Source organism: Sebastes fasciatus, unplaced genomic scaffold (assembly GCF_043250625.1).
Source record: "Sebastes fasciatus isolate fSebFas1 unplaced genomic scaffold, fSebFas1.pri Scaffold_128, whole genome shotgun sequence".
NCBI classification, from domain to species: Eukaryota; Metazoa; Chordata; class Actinopteri; order Perciformes; family Sebastidae; genus Sebastes; species Sebastes fasciatus.
In genome coordinates, this window is record NW_027428164.1 from 5,001 (window position 1) to 15,202 (window position 10,202).

At 38.2% G+C, this 10,202-nt stretch overlaps 1 protein-coding gene across 1 annotated transcript; it reads left to right on the forward strand.

Annotated features, from left to right (window-relative positions):
* Window positions 1-2,995: 2,995 nt before the first annotated feature.
* On the forward strand, window positions 2,996-4,095 carry LOC141763654 (phospholipase A and acyltransferase 4-like; the record flags this gene model as incomplete). The annotated part of the gene is given in 2 exon segments (XM_074628173.1): window positions 2,996-3,136; window positions 3,609-4,095. Coding segments are annotated over 2 exon segments (422 nt in total), but the record flags the coding sequence as incomplete, so codon positions are not given.
* Window positions 4,096-10,202: the final 6,107 nt, after the last annotated feature.

Genomic DNA, 10,202 nt, shown 5'->3' on the forward strand with positions numbered 1-10,202 from the left:
ATAATGATAATGATAATGATAATAATAATAATAACAATAATCATAATAGTAATAATGATAATGATGATAATAATAATAATAATGATAATGATAATAATAATAACAATAATCATAATAGTAATAATGATAATGATAATAATAATAATAACAATAATCATAATAGTAATAATGATAATGATGATAATAATAATAATAATAATAATAATGATAATGATAATAATAATAATAATAATAATAATAATAATAATAATGAATAACAACAACAACAATAATAATAATAAAGTGTAAGAAAATATAAGATTCTCAAAAACACTGCATCTATTTTTAATTAATAGTTTGCATGCAATGATTAAGTCAGTCAATACTTAATTTCACCTGTGTGCCCTCTCAAAGTAGTGCTATGATGTTGGATGTCACAGGGACTGTGATAAATGTAAATGCACATCCCAGTGTTCTGATTGCATACAAAAAGTAAACTTTTTTTACTCAGATTTTATGCATATGGTGGTGTTTCTTTATACTATTGACAGTTTTACTAAAATTAGATTTTAAAAATTGCAATATATCGCCTTGCTTACTGTATCACAATATATTGCAATATATTGAATTGTAACCCCCGTATCATGATACATATTGTTTCGCCAGATTCTTGCCAATATACAGCCCTAATAATAATGTAATTTACACGCAGCAAGCTAAAACCAATGCAGTCTAATACAACATAACTGCATCAAATCCTACCTCCATGAAGGTTATAATGTTCAGTGTATAATACACTGGCAGGTGTTTCTATTAATTTGTCCAGCCCATTTATATCAGTGATGGTAGGATAAATAACAGAAACTTCTTTCAGTATAACACTACAGTGCAATTTAACAGCACCACAAACTACAGCCTCCAAAATGATCATGAAGTTGAATCATCTCCTCTCTAAAGTTATATTATTGTGGCAGCTGCCAATTCTCTGGTGCTTGCTGTTGTTTCCCTTTTCCCTGGTGTTTTTTTGGTTGAGTTGCTGAGTGATTAGAGGGTTATTCAGTTCACCTGTTGCGCAGGGTGTGGGGACTGGCTCTTAATTGATAGTTGAGAGCAGCTTGGTGCATTCCCCTCTTGGCCAATCAGGGTGTAACGACGACCTTTCTGTAGGGCTTAAAAGAGGAGGGAAACTGCACACCCAGTGTCATTCTGATCTCTCCTTCACTCAATGCAACATGTATTATCAGCTTTACCAGAAACTCTGGTCTGTTTTGGGCCCTTTTGGGATTCTGTGATCTTTGTGTTTTGTTTGTTGAGAGTGTTGACTCCTAGTTGGGGAAACAAGTTAAGTGCCAACCAATTGGGTTACCTGCACTGGGACGTTTAGGTACTATTTGTGCAACGATCTGGCTTGCCTTACAATAGCCTAACGCCTGCAGGCTGTATTTTTGTATTCTATTCATTTGTTGATTTTCAATGAAACCCTTTATACCCCCCATTTCTTTTAGTGTATTTTATTTGGGAAAACTTTAAAGGAGGGTAAAAGGAAAAACACAAACCAATATTTCAGTTTCCTTAATTGTTTGTTAATATAGAGGCATTTGTTTATTAGCGAAGAGGCATTTGTTCATTATTATTATTAAGAAGGCATTTTATTTTATATTATTATGTGGATGGGAACTGTTTTTCAGTCTTCTGACTGAACAACTAAAGTCTGGGGAACTCAGTACCGCCACATTATAATACTATAATCTTCATGAAGGTAGGATTTATTACAGGACTTTAGTATGAGACTGCATTAGTTTTAGCTAGGTGTACCGATAAAACTGGCATATATAGATGTACTATATATACAGATGAGCTGTAATGACATGTGACACATCATCTGGGTATAATTGATAATCCACATGTGATTATTATTATTACAAGGAGTGATCACACAATACCCATGGGAATAAAGATTATATTAGTACAGCATTAAATGTAAATATATTCTTAGGCAGTGCTGTGTAAGACTTGTGTATACTTTTGAGCTAACTAATAAATGAAAAGCGAACAAGAAAGAACACACGGATACCTTATCACCAAAGAGATAGTAAACTATTTTTTACTCTTCTGTATCTTCTCAGTATCTCGTGTTGTATGCTAATATTTGTTCTATAACATGCAGTGGTGGAAGAAGTACTTGGATCTTTTACTTAGGTAAAAATACCAATTGCAAGTAAAAGTCATTAATTTAAACATAATCTATATATAATTATATTATTTATTATATCAGTAGTTTTGTTCAGTGGTTCCTAACCCCCTGGGGTCAGACCCCACAGGGTCACAAAATAAATCTGAGGGGTTGTGAGATGATTAATTGGGTACAAAAAAAAAAAAGTGAAAGATTTGGAGGGCCAAACTAGAGCAGTCACTGGTTTAATTATTAACAAATTATATTTTATAAACTGATCATATGTTGTTGTTTTTTTGTAACTACTAACTATATCTGTCAAATAAATGTAGTGGAGTAAAAAGTACAATATTTCCCTTTGAAATCTAGTCAAGTATAAAGTAGCATAAAATGGAAATACTCAGGTAAAGAACACATACCTCAAAACTGTCCTTAAGTGCAGTACTTGAGTAAAAGTACTTAGTTGCTTTCCACCACTGATAACATGATTTGTTCCTGCAGGTGCTGAAAGCCAAACCAGTCGAAACCAGCCGAAAGAAGCACTGACATGGCCACGGTTAGAAAATGATCACCTAATCACAATATAGAAAATTAGACTATTTTTGATTATTTGTTTTTTGCTGTTCTAGTTTTCTATTATAGCAATTATATGTCATTATGCAACTTGTATAGTGTGTGTCCCATAATATTATTGTATGTAGCATTTCATTGAATGTAAATGTTTTCAAGTCAAGTCAGTTTTATTTACAGTATATAGTCCAACACCAGTCTTCTCTTATCTTTGTTTAGCCCAGAGAGTCTGGTCACTGTCTGCAGTCTGTTGACAAACAATCTGTTACAAAGTCAAACATATTTTCTGTCTGATCTAATCCAAGTATGATGAGAAGCCAAAGCCCGGGGACTTGATTGAGATCTTCCGCCTCACCTATCAGCACTGGGCTGTGTATGTTGGCGATGACTTCATTGTCCACTTGGCATCAGCCTGTGAGTCGCGCACGCACACACGCGCGTACGCACGCACGCACACACACACACTCACACACACTGTCTAAACCAGTGGTTCCCAAACTTTTACACATCAGGGACCCCTAAATTGACACAAATTAGACCCCCATTTGATAGATTTAGTCCCGGGGTCCCCCGTCTGATAGGATTTTTTCTTTTAGATGTTTGATTACAGAAAGTGTATTAAACCAATGACCAAAATAGTCATACATTCTGTCATTGTGTTACTTATGGATGGACTTGTAGTGAACGGACTCCACTTTGAAAACCACTGCTCTAGACTGCTACTCCCAAATACTAACCCGTCTCAGTCTGGAACAAAAAACAGCCCAGTTTCACTGTCACATGAAGTTTTTTGGTTTGGTTGAACTGATTCATAATTCATAAACCATCAAATATGCTGCAATATTTAGAGCACAAACCCACACAAGTAACGTCTGTTTCTCCCTAGCTGATGTGCCGGGTGCAAGCGCCAACAGTCTGATGTCTGTTCCGACGAAGAAGGCCATGGTGAAGAAAGAGAAGCTTATGGACGTGGTGGGAACCGACCGGTGGGAAATCAACAACAGCCTGGACGAGAAGTACAAGCCCCGCTCGGTTCAAGTCATTGTGAGGGAGGCCTGTGCCAAGGTGGGCAAGGTGCTGCATTATGACGTCCTCAAGGCGAACTGTGAGCACTTTGCAAACGAGCTGCGCTACGGAAAAGCTGGGTCCTGGCAGGTCGGTGGATAAATACCTATGTTAGACAAAACATAAATACATTAAAGGAGTAAAAATGTTTGTGCTAGTGAGATTAAAACATAAAAAATCATAAAGATATTTCACCAAAAAAATAAGTAGGGATGCACCGATCAAACTTTTTCAGTCCCGATACTGATAGCGATACCTGGGCTTTGAGTTTTAGTCCGATACTGAGTACCGATCCGATACCGGTGTCTAATCAATAAGCTGTATGCCTCACTGTGTGGAAGTGACTGGTCACTTCCACACAGTGAAGGCAACATCAGATTTGACTTAAACATTGCTTTCTTAACTTTGTAAACCTAATTGTAACCAAATAAATACATACAGTAGATATAAATTTACTAAATTGTTATTTATTATTAAAATAATAAATCACCAGAAACTTAGTTAAAAAATCTTCAAAATTAACAGGAATTATTTACATTAATTACAATTCAAGTGTAAACCTCTTTAATGCAGCAACAAATCAGACAAAACTAAAACAGGAAATAAAATTCCAGTATATAATGTATATGTTGCACCCTTAAAGAGATATGACTTCGTCTTCCTTTTGGCAACTTTTATTCTTCCCAGTTCTGTTGAAGTTATCTTTTACATGAAGCAATCAGAACCGCTCGCACACATACGAAAACAACAAGCACGTTTTCTAATCGCTAATGCGCTGACTGATGACATCACATCACTCTGAACTTTGACCTCGTGATAATAACATGAATCAGATAATAGTGTAGTGTATATTTAGTCTTAGATAACTTAAATCTATTCTAGGTCAATAAAATGTAAATTATAAAATATTTCTAGGTCGCAACATATATAGTAGAAGTGTATAGAATAGATCAGCCCCATTGTCACCGATATCAGATCCAGCTATATGAGTCAGTATCAGCCCGATATCCGATCCGGTATCGGTATCGGTGCATCCCTAAAAATAAGACAATAGAAAATTTACTCATATGAACAAGCAATTTATATTTTTTTCAGAAAGCAGGCATGGTAAAAGTTATTATTAGTAAGTCAGTTATAATGGATTTCTATATAGTTTTAAAAAAAGAAGTATTAATACATCCATGAAAACCTCTCAAACCTCTTCAACAGCAGAATCTACATTTCTGCTGTCCATTACATTATAATAGAAAAAGGAATATATACTGTAATAATGTCCTGATATGTGAGTGATATATTTTCCAGAGTTGTGGAAAGTTTGAATGGAGTCTTGAATGTGAAACAAACTAAAAGGTGTCTGTTTGTTTCCCTCTGCAGGCGCTTAAGGTCGGATTAGCCATCGCAGCGGCCGGTTTGGCCGGTGTGGTAGCGGGGATTCCGGGTATCATGGTTGTGGCGGGAGTTGGTGTTTGGAGTTTTTTCAAAAAGAAATAAGAACACAGAGTAATTGATGTCCCGACTCAACCCGCCTGTTCAGGGACTTGATGAACGGATCACCAGCGAAGCCTAACTGGTAGACTCATCGAGTCACTCACAGGAAACCAATTTACACCTGTAGTGGCTATCTTTAGTCTTCATACGTCTATCTTCGTCTTAACTTACTTTCCGTCAATAACCACACAATGTTTTACGCGTTGAGTCGGCCCGGTAGCAACGCCAACGCCAACGGTAACGGTAAAACAACCGTGTTGCTCCGCCGGTAACTCGTTTATTTACAACTGAACCTTTTCACAATAAAAGTAATTTCACAATAAAAGTTTACTTCCTGTCCCTAAGTGACATGTGTACGGAAGCCGCACAGGATGAAACTCAAATTCACAGTGGTAAACATACAGGAAGGAACCACACCATATATAGTCACAATATGCTCTCATATTTAACTGAAATATATTTCTCAGTGAACTTCAGCAAATAATATTATCAAAACAATAAACATAAACTTTGCACTAGTAAATGGCGCTTACAACATCTGTGATTTAGATAGAAATTTGGCTTTGCCACATAATGTAAAATGTACTACGGCCTAGTGTTTATTGTAAAAGTACATTGATGAACTGTGGGTCCTGGGCTGAAAGGAGACATGTGGACTAAACTAATTGATCACTCAATGACATGTCATCTCTAATGAATAGCACTTTGTCTTCCTCTGACATTTAATTGTTTTGAATAAAGAATAATTTGTGTGATTCTGGATTTTAACTGTTACACTTATTTCCCTCGATCAGTTTTGTTCATTTGAATCTCTAAGCATTTTATTAGAAGCAGCATACAGTATTTTATCAATATTACTGTATTGTAGAGACAAGCCACCTAATTTAACTCCTAAATACTCCGAACTCTTTGTTTAAAAAAAACAAAACACTTACCACTTGTGTTTGCAGCCTGTCCCAGGCCTTCTCTGCAGCTTTTGCTGATTTTACTGAATCTTTGGCTTGTTTCCAGTCCATGAGCTTTGTTTTCATTGTCCCGTCAAGTGTATCATGACGGGGATTTTCAAGTGTTGCAGCTCGTCTCACAATATTTGCAGTGTTGGCGTTATTGTGGATGCGTTTCCATATACTAGATGCAAGCAAAATATGGCACTCACAATGTAAACCATAAGTTAGATATTGTTACGTATGGCCGGGTTATCTCTACAGAGGCCTACATCGGCTGTTTATTGTTGTGTTTTGAAGGTGATTTTTTTTCTCACTTACCTCTAGTTAAATCTATGTAGATCATTTGGGTTTTATTTGTCCAGGATTTTAGATATCAGTCTCTGACATTCCTGTCTGCTACTCAATACAAATCAAAGAAATTTCAGCACTTTGCAAAAAAGCATTAACAGCGATCTCTCCAGAATCAGTGCCCAATAATACAATGGAGGTGAAAAGATGATCAGGATAAGTATTTCTATAATTCCCACGGTTATATCATTGAGGTCTGTTGACATTTTCGCTTCTGTTGTATTGTGGTGGAGGCAGAAATCTCAGAGACGATATCCCTCCCATCCTCCTGACGACAACTCAATACATTCTTGGCTCATACATCTGCTGAGGAGGACGATGACTACTGCCTTTTCATTTAAAGAAGAAACATACATTTATTTTACTTATATTTATTTTCAGAACAGCTCACATGCTACATGATTTGGATTCTCAGTAAACGGTTGCATCCAGTCTTCTTCAGTCCACCTGAACTAAACACAGCTTAGTTCCTTGACACCCCACACCAGGACATTAGCTCCAATGGTGATGGCTGCTGATTGTGTCTATAAGTGACACCTAACAATACCATACCCAACACAGACTGGAGTCATAGAGGTTACACTGAAAGGTTGGATGAAAACAGAATTTGCAGGTGGGAAGATATTTCAGGTTGAAATGTTCTGCTGGATGTAATCCTGCAGAGCAGATCGGTTTTATTAAATAAAAGGCACAAATAAAAGAGTAAGAGGAACTTTCTTTTAGGGACCTCCTTTACCCTGACTGCACCAAATACTGTCAAAAGTGACTGATGGGTAAATCTTTACTTCCTCAGATGATCCCAAAAGGTTTTTAGTGAGATCTGCATAAAAGATTTCAAAATAAAACTCATTTGATTTCCCTCCACCACAGCACTACTAGGACACACAGGAAAAAGGCATGTAAACACATAAATTGATTTTCCTTTGAAACCAGTTTAACTACTTATTTCCATCATGTGTCTGCAGTGCATGTGACACATTTACAGATCTGGAACCAGTCAAATGCGTCACCCGTCCAGCCAGTTCAGTACGGTAAAATACAGTGTTGAATGTGCAAAGTGAACTCTGTGCCATGAATCCTTTTGTTAAGCCACACAAATACACAAGTGCATGCTGGGTTGATTTTAAGTCTGAACATTCAGTACAATAATACATGTTTGATTCGGAAATATTGTTATATACTGTATATTTCTTGATTTTAAAAAAAGTGTCCTTTCTTCATGTCATTTTCAGACAAGATGCACCATTTATATACATTTACTTTACAACTTTATGAGTTATGTCTTTAAAAAAACAAAGAGGGGGACTTTTTGTGTGATCAACTGGAGCTGCAGGGAGTTCTGCTCTGTGCTGCTTTTCTGTCTCTTGTGTTTGTTTCAGCTCTGCCATCCACAGTAATGCATTCATAAAGCACTGGGTTGTTGCTTCTTCACCCGTCTGTCAGTTCCTGAATGAAGAAAGACGGAGAATCCCAAAGCTGAGAGTCATTTACTGACTGACAGTAACTGTTCACACTTCTTGGTCCTTAGTTTGTGGAATGTCCGGCCTCCATCTACTGATCTGTGTCCCAGTCACTGTGGTCCGTGTTGCTGCATCCCCACCCTCAAATCTTTCTCTGCATCCCCGTCAGTCCAGCTTGCGTGCGCCCAGTTTGAGAGGACCTTTAGCAGCTTTGCGCTCCGCCCGTTTCGCCTCCAGCTCTTTCCTCCTCTCCTCCCGTTTCTTCTTGGACAGCTCGGCCTTGCTGAGACCTGGTGGACGATAAAGACAGCCGGTTCAATGCACGGGCGGACAGATCGTTAGTTAATGGTCATCTAACAAGAATATTTGAGCATTAGTGTGAATACAGAAGAAGTTCAAGTGAAGATTTTAAGACTGAGAACCAGAGGTGTGACCAAGTCAATGTTTTGCAAGCCACAAGTAAGTCTCAAGTCTTTGCAACTTAAGTCCCAACTTGTGAAATCCCAAGTCCTAAACTTTGAGTTTTGAGTCCTAAACAAGTCATAATACAAATCCAAATGTAATGCCATTTTCGTCTCCGTCTCTAATTTTTGACCTGCATGTTTTGCATACTGCAATTCATTTTTTGTTGACGGCCGCATAGTTTTTGTACGCAAACAAAATCATCTTTGGTATCATCTTTTCCAACTGGCGTTCAGTAACGTAACGTTAGTTCTTCATGGTTCTTTCCTTCAACTTGATTGGATGCTGTCAGATTGGTTCAACAACAAAGTGGATCTGGGGAGTTAAGTGTTGACTTGCTGGGAATGAAAAGCGTTAACGTTGGTTGATTGAGGAAATGAAGGGAAATCAATTGATTCGTTTCACACTTTTTAAATTAATCACTTTTTAATCTGTGGGCTTTGGGGAAGGTACCAAGTATTTTCAAGTCAAAAGGCTCAAGTCCAAGTGAAGTCACAAGTCATCGGTGTTAAAGTCCAAGTCTAGATGCAAGTCTTTTCTGATTTTATCAAGTCGAGTCTAAAGCCATCAAATTTGTGACTCGAGTCTGACTCAAGTCCGTCATGTGACTCGAGTTCACACCTCTGCAGAGAAGTAAAAAAGGTCCAGTGATGTGACAGAAAAAGGTTTTATATATTTCTGATAAGGTTGCTGGCTGAGAGACTTACCCTGGTTCCCATCCACTGACTCCCAGCTCTCCTCAGCCCCCCAGTCTCCTGTTGCCTCTGCAGACCAGCCATCTCCAGTCTGACCAGGAGAGAACACAACACACACATCACTGTACAGACATGCAGGTACTGTAAAGACATTCCTGACTGTTTATTTCTCTACAGATCAACTTCTCATCAAGAGGGTGCAGTATTTTTACCTCATTAACCTCGAGTCTTACATTTCGGGGAAAAAAGCTTACTCGTTTTCTTAGTGAGAGTTAGATGGGAAGATCGATAACACTCATGTCTGTACACTTAATGTGTGAAGCAAGAGCCAGCAGGAGGTTAGCTTAGCTTAGCATAAAGACCTGAAGCAGGGGGAAACAGCTAGCCTGGCTCTGAGAACGTTTCAGAACGCAACTCCCCATTAAACCATAACTTGTTGTATTTACACTTTGGTTGTTGTTCAGATTAGACAAATGAGATGTAACGTGGTTAAGCTGTGAGCTTCAGAGGAGCTGTAGGTGGATAACTGCCTCAGATAACAATGTGAATAATTTACTATGCAGATTTTGAATACTTTAAAACTGTAAATCAAAAAGGATGCAGACTTTTTATTCCTATTAATAGGTTTTTGTTGTATTTTTCATAATTCACAATTTGTGACTGTTCTGTTTATTCAAAATCACATCAACACCAATTTAATCTGTCCCTCTCTTGCTCCTGTGTGTTTTTGTCATCCTCACCGTGGCAGCAGTGCCGGCTGTGTTTCTCTGGGACACGCTGGTGAACAGATCATTCTGACCGGCCCCCTTGGAGGCTGAGCTGTTGGTGTCCCAGTTGTACTCGCTGGCTAACCGCACCCCTTCTGACAGGAGGAGCGTCGCCGTGTTGGCCAGCGTTGTGTCCGTGTCCTCTTCCCCCCAGTCATTGCCCCAGCCTTCCTCGCCCGCAGAGCTCTGACCCTGCCCTTCCTTCTCGTTGGACCAGCTGTCATCTGCGTCCCAGCCTGAGCTGCTCC